The following is a 20,385-nucleotide window of genomic DNA, read 5'->3' on the forward strand; positions in this document are numbered from 1 at the left end:
ATAAGTATACTTATGTATATCTCTCTCTTTCTAAACCAGGTATTCCCAATCACCAGTCCTTTTTCAGCACACAAATCTACAAGCTCTTCACCATTTCCATTTACAACACCGAATTCTCCATGTACACCAATTATACCCCCAACTGCTACATTACTCTCCATTGCATTCAAATCACCCATCACTATAACCCAGTCTCGTGCATCAAAGCTGCTAACACACTCTTTCAGCTGCTCCCCAAAAAACTTGAGTCTCATGATCTTTCTTCTCATGACCAGGTGCATAGACACCAATAATCACCCATCTTTCTCCATTCACTTTCAGTTTTACCCATATCAATCTAGAGTTTACTTTCTTGCAGTCTATCCCATACTCCACAGCTCCTGCTTCAGGCGTAGTGCTACTCCTTCCCTTGCTCTTGTCCTCTCACCAACCCCCGACTTTACTCCCAAGACATTCCCAAACCGCTCTTCCCATTTACCCTTGAGCTTCGTTTTACTCAGTGCCAAAACATCCAGATTCCTTTCCTCAAACTTACTACCTATATTTCCTTTTTTCTCATATTGGTTACATCCACACACATTTAGACACCCCAATCTGAGCTTTCGAGGAGGATGAGCACTCCCCGCCTGACCCCTTCTTTTGTTTCCCCTTTTAGAAAGTTAAAATACAAGGAGGGGAGCGTTTCTAGCCCTCCGTTCCGGTCCCCTTTAGTCGCCATCTACGACACGCGGGGAATGCGTGGGAAGTATCCTTTCTCCCCTATCCCCAGGAAGGAGGTAAATAAAGTGCGTAAGACAAGAGAACAAATGGGAACATCGGTGAACGGGGCTAATGTGGAGGTAATAACAAGTAGTGGTAAAGTGAGAGGGTGATGGAGTGAGTATTATGAAGGTTTGTTCAATGTGTATAATGATAAAGAGGGTGATATAGGGTGCTTTGGTAGGTGGTGTGCGAAGTGAGAGGGTCAGTTAGAATGATTTGGTAAACAGAGAAGAGATTGACTGTGTTGTTGACTGGTTGTTGAGGATATTCGGTGGATGTATGGTTCATGGTGAAGTACCTGAGGATTGGCGGAATGCATGTATAGTGACATTGTACAAAGGCAAAGGGAATAAAGGTGAGTGTTCAAATTACAGAGGTATAGCTTTGTTGAGTATTCCTGGGAAATATGGGAGGGTATTCATCGTGAGGGTCAAGGCATGTACAGAGCACCAGATTGGCGAGGAGCAGTGTGGTTTCAGAAGTGTTAGAGGATGTGTGGATCAGGTGTTTGCTTTGAAGAATGTATGCGAGAAATACTTAAAAAACCAGATAGATTTGTATGTAGCATTTATGGATCTGGAGAAGACGTATGATAAGAGTCGATAGAGATGCTCTGTGGAAGGTAATAAGAGTATATGGTGTGGGAGGTAAGTTGCCAGAAGCAGTGAAAAGTTTTTATCCAGGATGTAAGGCATGTGTACGACTAGGAAGAGAGGAAAGTGAGTGGTTCCCAGTGATGTCGGTGTGTGAATGTAGGTGTGTGATGTCTCCGTGGCTATTTGATTTGTTTATGGATGGGGTTGTTATAGAGGTGAATGCAAGAGTTTTGGAGAGAGGGGCAAGTATACAGTCTGTTGTGGATGAGAGGGCTTGGGAAGCGAGTCAGTTGTTTGCTGATGATACAGCTCTGGTGGCTGATTCCGGTGAAAATCTGCAGAAGCTGATGACTGAGTTTGGTAAAATGTGTGAAAGGAGAAAGCTGAGAGTAAACGTCAATAAGAGCAAGGTTATTAGGTACAGTAGGGCTGAGGGACAAGTCAATTGAGAGGTAAGTTTGAATGGAGAAAAACTGGAGGAATTAAAGTGCTTTAGATATCTGGGAGTGGATTTGGCAGTGGATGGAACCATGGAAGCGGAAGTGAGTCACAGGGTGGGGGAGGAGGCAATGGTGCTGGGAACGTTGAAGAATGTGTGGAAGGCGAGAACGTTATCTGAGAGCAAAAATAGGTATGTTTGAAGAAATAGTGGTTCTAACAATGTTGTATGGTTGCGAGGCATGGGCTATAGATGGGGTTGTGTGGAGGAGGGTGGATGTGTTGGAAAGGAGATGTTTGAGGACAATATGTGGTGTGAGGTGGTTTGATCGAGTAAGTAATGAAAGGGTAAGAGAGATGTGTGGTAATAAAAAGAGTGTGGCTGAGAGAGCAGAAAGGGGTGTATTGAAATTGTTTGGTCACATGGGGAGAATGAATGAGGAATGATTGACAAAGAGGATATATGTCTCAGAGGTGGAAGGAACGAGAAGTGGGAGACCAAATTGGAGGTGGAAGAATGGAGTGAAAAAGATTTTGGGCGACCGGGGTCTGAACATGCAGGAGGATGAAAGGCGTGCTAGGAATAGAGTGAACTGGAACGATGTGGTATACCGGGGTCGACGTGCTGTCAATGAATTGAGCCAAGGTATGTGAAGCGTTTGGGGGTAAACCATGGAAAGTTTTGTGGGGCCTAGATGTGGAAAGGGAGCTGTGGTTTCGGTGCATTAGACATGATAGCCAGAGACTGAGTGAGGACGAATGTGGCCTTTGTTGTTCTTTCCTAGCGCTACCTCGTGCGCATGCGAGGGGAGGGGGCGGGTGTCATTTTCATGTGTGGCGGGGTGGCGGCGGGAATGGATGAAGGCAGCATGTTCGTGTGTGGGCGTTTATGTATATACATGTGTATGTGGGTGGGTTATACTTTGACAGCGTCAAAGTACAATAAAGAAAAAGATACACACACACACACACACACACACACACACACACACACACACACACACATATCTTTCTTTCTTTCAAACTATTCGCCATTTCCCGCATTAGCGAGGTAGCTTTAAGAACAGAGGACTGGGCCTCTGAGGGAATACCCTCACCCGGCACAATTCTCCGTTCCTTCTTTTGGAAAATTGAAAAAAAAAAAAAAATATATCATCCCTAGGGATAGGGGAGAAAGAATACTTCGCACGTATTCCCTACGTGTCGTAGAAGGCGACTAAAAGGGAAGGGAGCGGGGGCTGGGAATCCTCCCCTCTCGTTTTTAATTTTCCAAAAGAAGGAACAGAGAAGGGAGACAAGTGAGAATAGTCCCTCAAACGCTCAGTCCTCTGTTCTTAACGCCAACTCGCTAACGCGGGAAATGGTGAATAGTATTAAAAAGAAATATATATATATATATATATATATATATATATATATATATATATATATATATATATATATATATATATATATATACTACTTCCACAACATCTTTTTGTTTTCCCTAAAGTTTGATGATACCCTCACACCCCAACTCTCATTTGCCCTCTTTTTCACCTCTTGCACCTTTCTCTTGACCTATTGTGTCTCTTTTATACATCTCCCTGTCATCTGCACTATTTCCCTGAAAAAATCGTCCAAATGCCTCGCTCTTCTCTTTCACTAACAATCTTACTTTTTCATCATACCACTCACTACCCTTTCTAATCTGCTCACCTCCCTCCTTTCTCATGTCACAGGCATCTTTTGCTGCAACCCATCACTGATTCCCTAAATACATCCCATTCCTCCCCCACTCCCCTTGCGTCCTTTGCTCTCACCTTTTTCCATCATGCACTCTCTAGGTACTTCCTCACACAAGTCTTCCTTCCAAGCTCACTTACTCTCACCACTCTCTTCACCCCAACATTTTCTCTTATCTGAAAACCACTGTAAATCTTCACCTTCGCCTCCACAAGATAATGATTTGACATCCTCCCAGTTGCCCCTCTCAGCAAATTAACATCCAAAAGTCTCTCTTTCGCGCGCCTACCAGTTAACACCTAATCCAATAACGCTCTCTGGCCATTTCTCCTACTTACATAAGTAAACTTATGTATATCTCTCTTTCTAAACCAGGTATTCCCAATCACCAGTCCTTTTTGAGCACACAAATCTACAAGCTCTTCACCATTTCCATTTACAACACCGAATTCCCCATGTACACCAATTATACCCCCAACTGCTACATTACTCACCATTGCATTCAAATCACCCATCACTATAACCCAGTCTCGTGCATCAAAGCTGCTAACACACTCTTTCAGCTGCTCCCCAAAAAACTTGAGTCTCATGATCTTTCTTCTCATGACCAGGTGCATAGACACCAATAATCACCCATCTCTCTCCATTCACTTTCAGTTTTACCCATATCAATCTAGAGTTTACTTTCTTGCACTCTATCGCATACTCCCACAGCTCCTGCATCAGGCGTAGTGCTACTCCTTCCCTTGCTCTTGTACACTCACCAACCCCTGACTTTACTCCCAAGACATTCCCAAACTGCTCTTCCCACTTACCCTTGAGATTCGTTTGACTCAGTGCCAAAACATCCAGGTTCCTTTCCTCAAACTTACTCCCTATATCTCCTTTTTTCTCATCTCGGTTACGTCCACACACATTTAGACGCCCCAATCTGAGCTTTCGAGGAGGATGAGCACTCCCCGCATGACCCCTTCTTCTGTTTCCCCTTTTAGAAAGTTAAGATACAAGGAGGGGAGCGTTTCTAGCCCTCCAATCCGGTCCCCTTTAGTCGCCTTCTACGACACGCAGGGAATGCGTGGGAAGTATCCTTTCTCCCCTATCCCCAGGAAGGAGGTAAATAAAGTGCGTAAGACAAGAGAACAAATGGGAACATCGGTGAAGGGTGCTGATGGGGAGGCAATAACAAGTAGTGGTAAAGTGAGAGGGAGATGGAGTGAGTGTTTTGAAGGTTTGTTGAATGTGTTTAATGATAGAGCGGGTGATATAGGGTGTTTTGGTAGGTGGTGTGCGAAGTGAGAGGGTCAGTTAGAATGATTTGGTAAACAGAGAAGAGGTTGACTGTTGTTGACTGGTTGTTGAGGATATTCGGTGGATGTATGGTTCATGGTGAAGTACTTGAGGATTGGCGGAATGCATGTATAGTGACATTGTACAAAGGCAAAAGGGATAAAGGTGAGTGTTCAAATTACAGAGGTATAGCTTTGTTGAGTATTCCTGGGAAATTATATGGGAGGGTATTTATCGAGAGGGTTAAGGCATGTACAGAGCACCAGATTGGCGAGGAGCAGTGTGGTTTCAGAAGTTTTAGAGGATGTGTGGATCAGGTCTTTGCTTTGAAGAATGAATGCGAGAAATACTTAGAAAACCAGATGGACTTGTATGTAGCATTTATGGATCTGGAGAAAACATATGACAGAGTCGATAGAGATTCTCGGTGGAAATTAATGAGTATATGGTGTGGGAGGTAGGTTGCCAGAAGCAGTGAAAAGTTTTTATCGAGGATGTAAGGCATGTATACGACTAGGAAGAGAGGAAAGTGAGTGGTTCCCAGTGATGTCGGTGTGTGAATGTCGGTGTGTGATGTCTCCATGGCTGTTTGACTTGTTTATGGATGGGGTTGTTATAGAGGTGAATGCAAGAGTTTTGGGGAGAGGGGCAAGTATGCAGTCTGTTGTGGATGAGGGAGCTTGGGAAGTGAGTCAGTTGTTGTTCGCTGATGATACAGCTCTGGTGGCTGATTCCGGTGAAAATCTGCAGAAGCTGATGACTGAGTTTGGTAAAATGTGTGAAAGGAGAAAGCTGAGAGTAAACGTGAATAAGAGCAAGGTTATTAGGTACAGTAGGGCTGAGGGACAAGTCAATTGAGAGGTAAGTTTGAATGGAGAAAAACTGGAGGAATTAAAGTGCTTTAGATATCTGGGAGTGGATCTGGCAGTGGATGGAACCATGGAAGCGGAAGTGAGTCACAGGTTGGGGAGGAGGCAATGGTTCTGTGAGCGTTGAAGAATGTGTGGAAGGCGAGAACGTTATCTCAGAGAGCAAAAATGGGTATGTTTGAAGGAATAGTGGTTCCAACAATCTTATATGGTTGCGAGGCATGGGCTATAGATAGGGTTGTGTGGAGGGTGGATGTTTTGGAAATGAGATGTTTGAGGACAATATGTGGTGTGAGGTGGTTTGATCGAGTAAGTAATGAAAGGGTAAGAGAGATGTGTGGTAATAAAAAGAGTGTGGCTGAGAGAGCAGAAAAGGGTGTATTGAAATGGTTTGGTCACATGGGGAGAATGAGTGAGGAATGATTGACAAAGAGGATATATGTCTCAGAGGTGGAAGGAACGAGGAGAAGTGGGAGACCAAATTGGAGGAGGAAGAATGTAGTGAAAAAGATTTTGGGCGATCGGGGTCTGAACATGCAGGAGGATGAAAGGCGTGCTAGGAATAGAGTGAATTGGAACGATGTGTTATACCGGGGTCGACGTGCTGTCAATGGATTGAGCTAAGATATGTGAAGCGTTTGGGGTAAACCATGGAAAGTTTTGTGGGGCCTAGATGTGGAAAGGGAGCTGTGGTATCGGTGCATTAGACATGATAGCCAGAGACTGAGTGAGGACGAATGTGGCCTTTGTTGTCCTTTCCTAGCGTTACCTCGTGCGCATGCGAGGGGAGGGGGCGGGTGTCATTTTCATGTGTGGCGGGGTGGCGGCGGGAATGGATGAAGGCAGCATGTTCGTGTGTGGGCGTTTATGTATATACATGTGTATGTGGGTGGGTTATACTTTGACAGCGTCAAAGTACAATAAAGAAAAAGATACACACACACACACACACACACACACACACACACACACACACACACACACATATCTTTCTTTCTTTCAAACTATTCGCCATTTCCCGCATTAGCGAGGTAGCTTTAAGAACAGAGGACTGGGCCTCTGAGGGAATACCCTCACCCGGCACAATTCTCCGTTCCTTCTTTTGGAAAATTGAAAAAAAAAAAAAAAAAAAAAACGAGAGGGGAGGATTTCCAGCCCCCCGCTCCCTCCCCTTTTAGTCGCCTTCTACGACACGCAGGGAATACGTGGGAAGTATTCTTAATCCCCTATCCCCAGGGATAACACACACACACACACACACACATATATATATATATATTTTCTTTTCTTTCAAACTATTCGCCATTTCCCGCATTAGCGAGGTAGCGTTAAGAACAGAGGACTGGGCCTTGAGGGAATACCCTCACCTGGCCCAATTCTCTGTTCCTTCTTTTGGAAAAAAAAAAAGAAAAAAAAAAAAAAAAAAAAAAACGAGAGGGGAGGATTTCCAGCCCCCCGCTCCCTCCCCTTTTAGTCGCCTTCTACGACACGCAGGGAATACGTGGGAAGTATTCTTTCTCCCCTATCCCCAGGGATAATATATATATATATATATATATATATATATATATATATATATATATATATATATATATATATATATATATTCCCTGGGGATAGGGGAGAAAGAATACTTCCCACGTATTCCCTGCGTGTCGTAGAAGGCGACTAAAAGGGAAGGGAGCGGGGGGCTGGAAATCCTCCCCTCTCGTTTTTTTTTTGTTTTTTTTTTTAATTTTCCAAAAGAAGGAACAGAGAAGAGGGCCAGGTGAGGATATTCCCTCAAAGGCCCAGTCCTCTGTTCTTAACGCTACCTCGCTGTCGCGGGAAATAGCGAATAGTATGAAAAAAAAAAAAAAAAAAAAATATATATATATATATATATATATATATATATATATATATATATATATATATATATATATATATAAGGTGAAATGCATGCATAGTGACATTGCACAAAGGCAAAGGAGATAAAGGTGAGTGTTCAAACTACGGAGAGTAAGTTGAGTATTCCTGGAAAATTATATGGGAGGGTATTGATTGAAAGGGTAAAGACATGTACAGAGCATCAGAATGGGGAAGAACTGTGTGGTTTCAGAAATGGTAAAGGACGTGTGAATCCATACACAAATCAAAGAATCATCCCTGCTGTAGACCGACCTTCACTGGAAACCAATCACTCTCCTCTATTCCTACTCGTACATAGGCCTTACAACCTTGATAGAAAAAAAAAATAACTTTTCACTGCTTCTAGCAATTATCTCCCACACCATAATCTCTTAAGATTTTCCACAAAGCGTCTCTCTCAACCTTATCATATGCCATTTCCAGATCCATAAATGCGACATACTGTTTTCTAAGTATTTCTCATACACATTCTTCAAAGGAAACACTTGATCCACACATCCTTCACCGCTTCTTAAAACATACTGCTGTACCCCAATCTGATGGTCTGTGCATGCCTTCAATATCTCAATCAATACCCTCTCGTATAGTATTTCAGGAATACTCAACAAACTTATGCTTCTGTAGTTTGAAAACTCACTTTTATCCCATTTGTCGTTGCGCAATTGCACCATGCATGCATTCCGCCAATTGTCAGGCACTTCACTATGATCCATACATACCCTGAATATCCTTACCAGTCAATCAACAACCCAGTCATCCCCTTTCTCAACAAATTCAACAGCAATACCATCCTCCCCCGCCGCCTTGCCGGATTTATTTTCCACAATTCTTTCACCACTGCTTCTCTCTCCACCAAACCACCTTTCTTGACTCTCACCGTGCACACTATTCCAACCGAAACACCCTATATCTGCCACTCTATCTTGAAACATATTCAACAAACCTTTAAAATACTCTCTGCAACTCTTTCTCACTGCATCGCTTCCTGTGATAACTTCCTCCTTTGTTCTCTTGTCTTACGGACGTTATTTACCTCTTTCCAAAACATCTTTTCATTCTCCCTAAGTTTAATGATACTCTCTGACCCCAGTTCTCATTTGCCTTCTTTTTCAACCCTTTCACCTTCCTCTTCACCTCTTGCTGCTTTCTCTCAGTCACTGGCACTCCTTCCTTTTACGTATCGTCTAAGCGCATTGTGTTAATCTTTTCATGTTCTATGGCAGCATTGTCATGGACCATTTGGTATTTTCATTCTTATTCCATGTGGTTCAATTGTGATACGGAATTTAAGCAAAATTATTGTGTAGTCTCAACGAAAGAAAATGACATCGCAAAATATGATTGTCTTTATCACATTATACGTTTAAGTGTATTAATGTGAACCTTTCCCTTCTGCAGTCTTTCAATAATGGGGTCATCGCCTGCATCCAGCTCGAGGTCTGAAACACCTAGGTCATCGTCTGGGTCACCTCAATCGTCAGTCACTTCAGAGAACTTAGACACGACTGGTGAAGGTACTCATAGTAATCATGAATCTGATGATTATGTTGATATGAGTCAGGAAGGGCGTTGTTTATACCCATCATCAAGCACTTCAGAGTACTTAGACATGACTGGTGGAGCTTTTTGTAAGAGAGATGACTCTGATGAATATGTGGATATGAGTCAGGGGGTTTGGTCACCCCCATCATCAAGTGCACATGAGTATGTAAATGTGTCTGGATTCTGTGATCAACCAGAGTCTTCATATAGTTCAGGGTCACATGATGAATATGCCACTGGTGCTAGGGCTAAAGAGATTTCGTATTCCCAAGACACACCTTCTCAGTCGGATGAATTTCCCTCCGATTCCCTTGAGGAAGAAAAGAAGAAAAGTAAAAGTAAAAGATTCCTATCTTCCCTCTCCAAGATCGTGCGTCGAAAAAATAAGGCATCTCCCTTAACACTCCTCCCTCTCCTACTGATAGTCTACTATGACTGGTCGTATTGTTAATACAGGTGTTGAGTGGCGTGAGTTATGACTGGTCGTGTTGATAATGTAGGTGTTGGGTGGCGTGATGAATGCCTGGGCATATTGTTAATGTAGATGTTGGGTGGCGAGTTGTATAACTGGGCATATTGTTAATGTAGGTGTTGGGTGGCGTGTTGTACAACTGGGCATATTGTTAATATAGGTGTTGGGTGGCGTGTTGTATAACTGGGCATATTGTTAATGCATGTGTTAGGTGGAGTGCAAGTATGACTGGTTGTATTGTTAATGTAGGTGTTGGGTGGCGTGAAGTATGACTGGGCATATTGTTAATGTAGGTGTTGGGTGGCGTGAAGTATGACTGGGCATATTGTTAATGTAGGTGATGGATGGCGTGAAGTATGACAGGGCATATTGTTAATGTAGGTGTTGGATGGCGTGAAGTATGACAGGGCATATTGTTAATGTAGGTGTTGGATGGCGTGAAGTATGACTGGGCATATTGTTAATGTAGGTGTTGGGTGGCGTGGAGTATGACTGGTCGTATTGTTAATGTAGGTGTTGGGTGGCGTGGAGTATGACTGATCGTATTGTTAATGTAGGTGTTGGATGGCGTGAAGCATGACTGGGCATACTGTTAATGTAGGTGTTGGATGGCTTGAAGCATGACTGGGCATATTGTTAATGTAGGTGTTGGGTGGCGTGAAGTATGACTGGGTATATTGTTAATGTAGGTGTTGGATGGCGTGAAGTATGACTGGGCATAATGTTAATGTAGGTGTTGGATGGCGTGAAGTATGATTGGTCGTATTGTTAATGTAGGTGTTGGGTGGCGTGAAGTATGACTGGGCATATTGTTAATGTAGGTGTTGGATGGCATGAAGCATGACTGGGCATATTTATTAATGTAGGTGTTGAATAAATGCTTCCATTCCTGCTACATTATCCTCTGCTATGCTGCGACAGTAGGCTATCCAAGGAAAGTCAGAAAAGACTTTCTGTAAGTTATGGTTTATTTGGACTACATTTTTCAAATAATTTCTGTTTGTTCCTATCTATTTTTGTAGGCTTGGACCTACCGTCTTTACTTGCCTCTAAGTATGCTATGCATATCTGAATTGCTGATAATATCTACTAGTGTGTAAACAGACTTGAAGGACTTCTTTAATACTAAAGCCAGTATCATGTCGTCTTTTGTTTTCTTATATACTTTTAAAGCTTATGGGATTCTTTTGGCATTTTTTGCTACTCTTTTCTTTTGTACACATACACAGCGTCTGATTTGTTTTCTTTATTTTTTTTTCTTTCAATAAAGAGGAAGATTATCGTTTATGAAATAGACTTTCCTTTCTACCAATATTTTTCCTTTATGGTTTGGCTTCGTTATCATTACTCTTGAATTTTTAAGTTGCATTAGCACAGACTATCTTCAATATACTGGACTTTATTTTGCAAAATGTTCCACATCTTTTTTAACCGTCTGCCTGTAAAACATTCTAATTTACACACTGAAGTTCTTAACATATTTTATCAAGTACTCCTTAACTGTAATTAGAAACCATTGATATATTATCATTAAACTGAAAATGCATTTCCATGGAAATGCTTGTGATACACATAGAAATGATTGAAATAGTCTGTCAAACTAAAAGACATGCAAACATTACATTATTGTTCTGTAAAAGTTCAGTACAAAAAATGATAGCTTCACAACATTCTATGACCTAAGTTTTACTGAAAACAATTACCGCAGCTTTTACTTATCAGTCACTTCTTGACCTTGGGTTTGCAGGGCATCTTGACAGGTCTGAAGTATGGGTTGTCCAGCTCTGCTCCTTGAGATTCGTTCTACTTATACTTTTCCTGAAAAACTTTGGAATATATATAATTCCATCCCTGGGGAAAGGGGAGAAAGAATACTTCCCACGTCTTCCCTGCACGTCGTAGAAGGCAATAGAAAAGGGTGGGAGCGGGGGGCTGGAAATTCTCCCCTTCAGTCTTTATCTATCCAAGAGAAGGAACAGAAAAAGGGACCAAGTGAGTCTTTATTGATATATAATTCTGTAAAATTACAATCGTAAACACACCAAGTTTAAGTCTTAAGCACTTAATAGGAAAATTCCGGTAATTCCGTACTAAACCTGAATTCCCGTAATATCAGATTGTAAGTTGCTATTTCCTCCATTGACAGCACGTCGACCCCGATATACCACATCGCTCCTTACACGCCTCTCACCCTCCTGTATGTTAAGGCCCCGATCACTCGGTCTTTTTTCACTCCATCCTTCCACCTCCAGTTTGGTCTCCCGCTTCTCCTTGTTCCCTCCACCTCTGACACATGTATCCTCTTTGTCATCTTCCCCTCGCTCATTATCTCCGTACGTCCAAACCGTTTCAACACATGCTCTTCTGCTTTTTCAACTACATTCGTTTTATCAAACATTTCTCTTAAACTTTCATTACTTACTCGATCAAACCACCTCACCCCATATTTTGTCCTCAAACATTTCATTTCAACACATCCACCTCTCTCCGTAACCATATAACATTGTTATAACTACAATTCTTCAAACATACCCATTTTTGGTCTCCAAGATAACGTTCTCTCCTTCTGCACATTCTTCATTGCTCCCAGAACTTTCGCCCCTTCCCAACTCTGACTCGCTTCCATGATTCCAGTTGCTTCCAAGTCCACTCCTAGGTAATTTAAGACACTTCACTTCCTCCAATTTTTCTCCATTCAAACTTGCATCCCAATTAATTTGTCCGTAAACACTACTGAACCTTGCTCTTATTCAAATTCACTCTCAAGTTTATCATTTCAGATATTCTTCCAAACTCGGTCACCAGCTTCTCTAGTTTCTTACCTGAATCAGTCATCACTACTGTATGATCGGAGAACATCAACTGAGTCGTCTTTGAGGCATTTTAATCCTCAGCAGACCGCATACTCTGAGAGGAGTCTTATCAGGGTGTACAATGTTTCTTTTGGGTCTTCTTACCTTCTACATAAGATTGTTCACTTGCATATTGCAGTTCAGTAGTACCTACTTCACATGTGCTTTAAGAATATTTGAATTATGTAGGCTTGCACAAAATTTGAATGCTAGTCTCCAGTACATGCAAACATTTTCTGACATCCCACGAAATTCCCGATCCCCTTTTTTGGAGCCCTAGGCCCTCTCGTTGGCCGTATATTTACCTCCCTCACCAACTTATCCATAAACAAATTAAACGGCAAAACTGACATCACACACCCCTGCCGCAAGCCAATCTTCACTGGGAACCATTCACTCTCCTCTCTTCCTACTCGCACACATGCCTTACATCCTAGATAAAAACGGAGCGACGGAGTGATCGCCGCAAACCGTCTCCGCGGACAATTTCCTTCAAGTAGAGAGCATGAGAATGACTACGGGATGGAACCTGCTTTTGAGCTCGGTGCCTCCGAACAATATTCCCTTTTATCCCATAGGTAAGAAGCGCTGGCCATACTCGCTCCCACCTTGAAATGTCCATTATCTTACCAAGCCACACTTCGCTGGTATTGGAGTAATTCTACGATCAGTGCAACCCACATTTCATTAACCACAACGTTCTCATTGAGGGTATAGGCAAACTCCTTATAAGATCCCATGGGAAAATGAAATGCTAATTGCTTCAATCTCTCAGACTACTACTCGTGCTGCTTCCCCAAGTAAAGGAGTCGCTATTACAACTGCAACGAGCCAATATGTTGCCGCGCTCCGTCGTTCGGCGCTCCTGACCTCTCAGCCAAGCGGACTCTTGATCGACGGAGGACGGCACCGAGCCAGCCACGCTCCGCTACCTTACGCCATCCTAGGCTGAGAGGTAAGGCGGAGAAATCAGCGGAGAGTGCTACTTCCAATGATCGCCGCAAACTGTCTCCGCTGACAACTTCTATCTAAACTGAGAGGATAGGAATCACAAGGGGACAGAGCCTGCTTTGAAGCTCGATGCCTCCGAAGAATTTTTTCCTCTTATCCCAGAGGTAAGGAGCAGTATGTTAGGCGACGGATCGACTGAGAGTGATCGCCGCAAACCGTCTCCGTGGGCAATTTCCATCTAAGCTGAGAGCATAGGAATCACTAGGGAATGGAATCTGCTTTTTTAAGCTCGGTGCCTCCGAAGAATATTTCATCTTAGCTCAGTGGTAAGGAGCAGTATCTTAGGCGTCAGTTCTCTAAAACCATCAATAACAGCTCGGGCAGGTAGCTTTCTGGGTGTTAGGGAGGGCCCACATCACCAGACCATCGGAGGATGGTACATTAGTTTTCTGCAGAAAGGCGTAAAAATATCTAAAGTCCTCCATGGTAGCACTAGCAGGTAGAGGAGGAGCACCAGCACCGACATGTTCGGCGTAGTTTCCCTTGCGTAGAAGGTGGTGGATTCTACCTACGGGAAACTGGAGTCCCGCTCGACTGGAGCGACTCTTCGACTTGCCCTTTACTTTGCCTCCCTTGCCTCGTCCTGAACATGGTGGTGGTACGCAGCTGCTGCTGCGAGTGCGTTCTCTACTCGAGAAAGACAGAAAATGAATGCGTAGCAGTTTTATGGGTTTAAGGGCCAGCGACCTATGAGTAAGGTCATTAGACCTGCAACCCTGTTTGATTTTTGACTGTAAAGTCCCTAAATAATTTTTTTTTTTTTTTTTTTTTTTTTATACTTTGTCGCTGTCTCCCGCGTTTGCGAGGTAGCGCGAGGAAACAGACGAAAGAAATGGCCCAACCCCCATACACACGTACATACACACGTCCACACACGCAAATATACATACCTACACAGCTTTCCATGGTTTACCCCAGACGCTTCACATGCCTTGATTCAATCCACTGACAGCACGTCAACCCCTGTATACCACATCGCTCCAATTCACTCTATTCCTTGCCCTCCTTTCACCCTCCTGCATGTTCAGGCCCCGATCACACAAAATCTTTTTCACTCCATCTTTCCACCTCCAATTTGGTCTCCCTCTTCTCCTCGTTCCCTCCACCTCCGACACATATATCCTCTTGGTCAATCTTTCCTCACTCATTCTCTCCATGTGCCCAAACCATTTCAAAACACCCTCTTCTGCTCTCTCAACCACGCTCTTTTTATTTCCACACATCTCTCTTACCCTTACGTTACTTACTCGATCAAACCACCTCACACCACACATTGTCCTCAAACATCTCATTTCCAGCACATCCATCCTCCTGCGCACAACTCTATCCATAGCCCACGCCTCGCAACCATACAACATTGTTGGAACCACTATTCCTTCAAACATACCCATTTTTGCTTTCCGAGATAATGTTCTCGACTTCCACACATTTTTCAAGGCTCCCAAAATTTTCGCCCCCTCCCCCACCCTATGATCCACTTCCGCTTCCATGGTTCCATCCGCTGACAGATCCACTCCCAGATATCTAAAACACTTCACTTCCTCCAGTTTTTCTCCATTCAAACTCACCTCCCAATTGACCTGACCCTCAACCCTACTGTACCTAATAACCTTGCTCTTATTCACATTTACTCTTAACTTTCTTCTTCCACACACTTTACCAAACTCAGTCACCAGCTTCTGCAGTTTCTCACATGAATCAGCCACCAGCGCTGTATCATCAGCGAACAACAACTGACTCACTTCCCAAGCTCTCTCATCCCCAACAGACTTCATACTTGCCCCTCTTTCCAGGACTCTTGCATTTACCTCCCTAACAACCCCATCCATAAACAAATTAAACAACCATGGAGACATCACACACCCCTGCCGCAAACCTACATTCACTGAGAACCAATCACTTTCCTCTCTTCCTACACGTACACATGCCTTACATCCTCGATAAAAACTTTTCACTGCTTCTAACAACTTGCCTCCCACACCATATATTCTTAATACCTTCCACAGAGCATCTCTATCAACTCTATCATATGCCTTCTCCAGATCCATAAATGCTACATACAAATCCATTTGCTTTTCTAAGTATTTCTCACATACATTCTTCAAAGCAAACACCTGATCCACACATCCTCTACCACTTCTGAAACCGCACTGCTCTTCCCCAATCTGATGCTCTGTACATGCCTTCACCCTCTCAATCAATACCCTCCCATATAGTTTACCAGGAATACTCAACAAACTTATACCTCTGTAATTTGAGCACTCACTCTTATCCCCTTTGCCTAAATAATAATTTCATTAATACCTATAAGTACTACCCAGTCCTATAAGATGGATGGGAGAGAGAGAGAGAGAGAGAGAGAGAGAGAGAGAGAGAGAGAGAAAGTTGGTAAGTGGTTATTGTGTCGACATGGAAGCAAACATCATCCAGTCGGCACAACATCCACTTGTGCAGCTGCCAGAGGGACTACGAAAGAGAGAGGATAGATTAGAGATAGTCTTTCACCAAGACATGGAACCTATACATAAAATACATCATTATGGCTTCGTCAACTCGTCAGCTGGACACCATAACGGAACCAACCCTAGGCCGGACCACCCCCGATCCTGGCCAGCAGCATAATGAGCAAATTGCTTTGCACACCACTCAACCAACCCAGAGCGAAACCAGCCACACTCTGAAGCCAGCTCCGGCACAGGGTCGAACCAACGAATCACCTTGTATCATCTTGATTATTTCCGTTTCCTTGAGAAAGATAAACAATTGGTTAATTATGTTATCACCACCAAGTGGATTGTAGATGGTGAAGTTGCTATTTTTTCAAATAATTTATCAGCTTCTTCCTGTTTTCATGATGTTTCGTACACTGTGTGAGGAGGTGGTCTATTGTCAGACTGGATTGACAGGTTTCGCATCTTGCTGGAAAATTTCTGTTTATATATAGCTGTAGGTGGGTACTGTAGGTACAGTTGAGACGTAGACAGGCCAGCACGACTCCCTCTCTTCTGTTCTTCCTGTGCGAGGTCGTCCAGTCCGCTACTTGTGGTTCATATTTTCTTGCTATAGTCAGGCTGGTCCACTGACTTTGCCACAGAACAAATATTGAATCCTTTCCTAAGGAAAGGCAGGACCCCAGCTCCCGAGGGATCGGAACTTCCCACCTCCTCGGGTGCTGAGGTCGACTTAGGCAATCGGTCTGCCTGTTCATTGCCGTAAATGTTGCAATGACCCACCAGGCACCCAAATCAAGATGGTATTTTTATTCCATAATTCAGTTTATTAACGATGTTGCCCTGAATTTCATTCAACTCTGCATAACCCGAATTTATAGCTTTACGAGCTGACAATGAATCGGTAAAAATGACTGATTTAATATGAATTGATTTACTTGTATAATCCATGGCCTTGTCAATAGCAAATAATTCCGCGCAGAAAACAGTTGTATGGTTCGGTAGCCTGTACCTACACACTCACCTGTCTTGGAACCATCTGTGGAGAAGTGGATATATGATAAATGATTCATGATGACATAACGGAATCGCTGGTGTACCTCACTCTCCGGCGCCTTCCTTTTCGCCACAGGGAGCCAGTTGGTCTTAGTTTTTATTCTTGGCTGTTCCCAGGGAGGTACTTTATTTCTGACCAGAGTGTCACTTTATGCACTTTCAGACTAGAATTCTCACTGAAGAAGTGTATTCTGAGAACCAGGGGCCTGATGCCTCTGTTCTAAATCTATTAGATGATCCATTGTGCTTCTTTGTTTATGGAATGCACACTGTTGATCATTTGATGACTTCTGCGATTCTAATAACAAAAAGAAGCCTTTTATTAACCATTCTTTTCATGACCTTGCATATGCAGCTCGTCAGTGCAATAGGTCGAAACGGATTGATGTTCGTAAGGCGTCCAGAAGCTTTTGGGATGAGAATGACGTGCGCAAAGTGGCATGAGTTTGGAAACGTTCGAGACGTCCAAATCTCATTATACAATGCTAAGAACTTAGTCAGGTTGGCCTGACTAAGATGCTGAATCATCTCGTAGGTTACCCGCTGGGTCCTGGGCTGGAACCTTTAAAGGATTTCAGCGCAAGAAGTAATTCTTTATTATTATATGGTATGTTTTTGTCTTATGTGGCAAAGTCAATCACTGTCTGCTCGGCCTGACGTTTGTGGTGTAAAGATTGTCGATCATGATTGGTCTAGCTACTTATGTCTGAGAATCTCCTGGCGATAGCGTTGGCTATGTCAACTGGGTTTTCTATGGTGCCGACTTGCATAGTAAGTTAAGAGTTGGATGGTTGTTTATATTTTCTGGTCATTTTCGTTATTGTGGGCCAGACCTGACTGCTGGGTGTGTCTTATTTACACTTGAAACATAACCACGCCATGAGTCTCTTTTTGCTTGTCTTATTGCTCCTCTTGCCTGAGCCATCGCTTGTTTATATGCAATGAAGTTACTATCTGAGGAATCTCTGTCGAAAATCCTATATCACCTATTGAGCTCACGCAGTGCATTCCGGCAATCTGGTGTCCACCAAGGAACTCTATGCTTTGTGGATGTTGCAGGGATCTTAGGGATAGAGGCCTCAGCAGCCCTGAGGATGATGGTATTGGTTACATTATTGACCTTTGTGTCAGTGTCATCTCCGGATATATCACGGACGGCTTATCTTGAGAATGACCCCCATTCTTCTTTCTTATAATTGAATCTAAACGGAGACAGTCTGGTACACTTGTCCCATGTATAAGAAAGACAGATTGGGAAGTGGTCACTTCCCAAGGAGTCGTCATAAGTACCCCAGGTGATGTCATTTAGTATATCCGGGGATGACAAAGATAGGTCGATAGCTGAGATGTTTCCTATCCGATCATCTACATGAGTTCCACTACCATCGTTCAGAAGCAAGATTAGAACTGATGATATAATTTACCATTTGTTTCCCACGAGAGTCTGCCCGTATACTTCCCCACTGATGATGATGAGCGTTGAAGTCTCCAAGAATTAGTTTTGTGTGGGGTAGTTGACTATAGATGAAAGTGAACTCATCATCATCAAGTACATTGGAACCGGGACAGTAAATTGAACAAATGGCTAGGTACGTGCTACTAAATTTTACTCTACATGCGACAGCTTCCAGAGTATAATTCAAAGTCGCTCCTGTATGGGGTAAGCTTTGATGTACATAAATGGCTACCCCATGATCTTCATCTCCTCTATACGGGTGATAGTTATTTAAACCAGCACAATCTTCGACTGTGCTGTTCAGATTGGTCTCTTGTAGACAAATAACAGATGGCCTATATAGTGCAAGCAACAGTGATGGTTGTGCTTGCTTATTCCTAAGACCTCTACAATTCCACTGAATGATATTAAATGCGTTGTCTTGAGATTTCTGTAGCGGGACAACTTCGTGAGTCATTCTTTTGGACTTGGGCGAGTTCCTAGGGGAACGGGATCGGCTCCTGATAGTGGGGACGGTATTGTCGTCCAATGATTCCAACGAGGAAGACTTCATTATGGAGGAAGACCTCCTCGTTGGAGACACAGGGACGACCACCTGCCACACAGCTTCTTTTGTAACTTCATCTTGTCCTCACACATTGTTGGGGCAAACAGAGCAGGTGGCTCTTGAGTACGTGTCTTTGTGGGTATTATCGTCAGGGTCAGTGTCAGTGTCGGTCTGATTCGTTATGGGTTCGTCTGGAGTGGTGGGTCGTGGTTGGTTCAGCAGTTCCCGTGGCAATTGTGACCATGGCCAGCTTACATTTCAATGCCGTAGCATAGGACTCATTGGGTTTGGGAGTCTGGTGAGTCTCCTTCACCTCTTCCTTGCTTCATCATATGAAATGCTCTCCTTTGCCTTAGCTGCCCAGACTTCCTTCTCAAACTTGTACCGAGCACATTCTCGGTACGAGCTTGGGTGGTTGCCTCCCCCCACAGTTAACGCACAGTACCACCTTGGCTGTACAATTGTCAGCAACATGGTCCTCGCTGGCACACTTTCCACATCGAGATGAAAAAGTACAAGGCTTTTCACCATGATCAAACCTTTGGCATTTACAACATGGCAAGATGTTCGGTATGTAAGGTCTCACAGCTTCCTAACATAACCTATGGCAATATCCTTTGGCAATTTGGATTTTCCGAAAGTTAGAGTGATCAGGTGGGTTGTACGTGGCTCGCCGTCAATAAGTTTTGTAGTAAATCTAGCAGCGATCACTTCCTCGTCTGCAAGTTCATTTACTATGTCGTTCTCACTCATGCCCATGACATCAGGACAGAAAATTACTCCTCTGCATGAGTTCATGGTCACCGGAATGGAAGCCACAACATCGTAAAAATGAATTCTTTTCAGCTTTAGTAAGTCTGCCCCTTGATTTGATGACTCAACTTTAACAAGAAAATCACTAGCCAGTTTCCTTACCATCTCAACAGCACCAGCCTGGCTGTCAGTAACTTTCTTTGTGAGGAAGGGGTTGAGGGAAGCTAGAGTTGTTGAACCGGTCGCATGTAACATAACAAATTCAGCATTTTTGGACTTTATGTCCAGCGTGGGTCGGTCACCACCAGTACCCCCTACTGGAGTATTGGTTGGCTTACTAGAGTCCATACCAGTGAGGCTAGACTCCAGAGTCTGGGGTGGCATACCACCCCACACAAAAGGTAGTTATAACACCTTACATCTTCTCTAAGAAAACATACGAGGCAGCTGATCAGACAGACAAGCGCCCCAAAGTGGGACGAGCTGGACGTACCAAGATGGGATCAGGTCTCCTGCGGTCATCACCTCCCACATGGTCGCACAATTGTGTCCAATCAGCCTTCGTGAGATGTACCAGTGGTCCAACAACACCAGAAACACCGGTCAACACTCACTTGCCTGTAAACACAAAAAGAGAAGAGTAAACACAGAAAATAAA

General features: G+C 43.4%; 1 protein-coding gene across 11 annotated transcripts in view; it reads left to right on the forward strand.

Moving 5' to 3' along the window:
• Positions 1 to 10,894, forward strand: part of LOC139757860 (uncharacterized) — a 35,435-nt gene extending 24,541 nt beyond the window's left edge. The window contains exons 7-9 of one of the 11 annotated variants that reach the window (XR_011714722.1): positions 8,987 to 9,939; positions 10,028 to 10,071; positions 10,160 to 10,894. Coding sequence is in view for 1 of the 11 variants with exons in the window: in XM_071678763.1 (XP_071534864.1) it covers positions 8,987 to 9,581 (595 nt within the window). In the remaining 10 variants the exon portion in view is untranslated. Of the gene's footprint in view, positions 1 to 8,986 lie in introns of all 11 variants that reach the window. The other 10 variants (XR_011714723.1, XR_011714719.1, XR_011714724.1 and 7 more) reach the window with 10 other exon arrangements.
• The last annotated feature ends 9,491 nt before the right edge of the window (positions 10,895 to 20,385 follow it).

Source organism: Panulirus ornatus, chromosome 28 (genome assembly GCF_036320965.1).
Source record: "Panulirus ornatus isolate Po-2019 chromosome 28, ASM3632096v1, whole genome shotgun sequence".
Taxonomy (NCBI): Eukaryota; Metazoa; Arthropoda; class Malacostraca; order Decapoda; family Palinuridae; genus Panulirus; species Panulirus ornatus.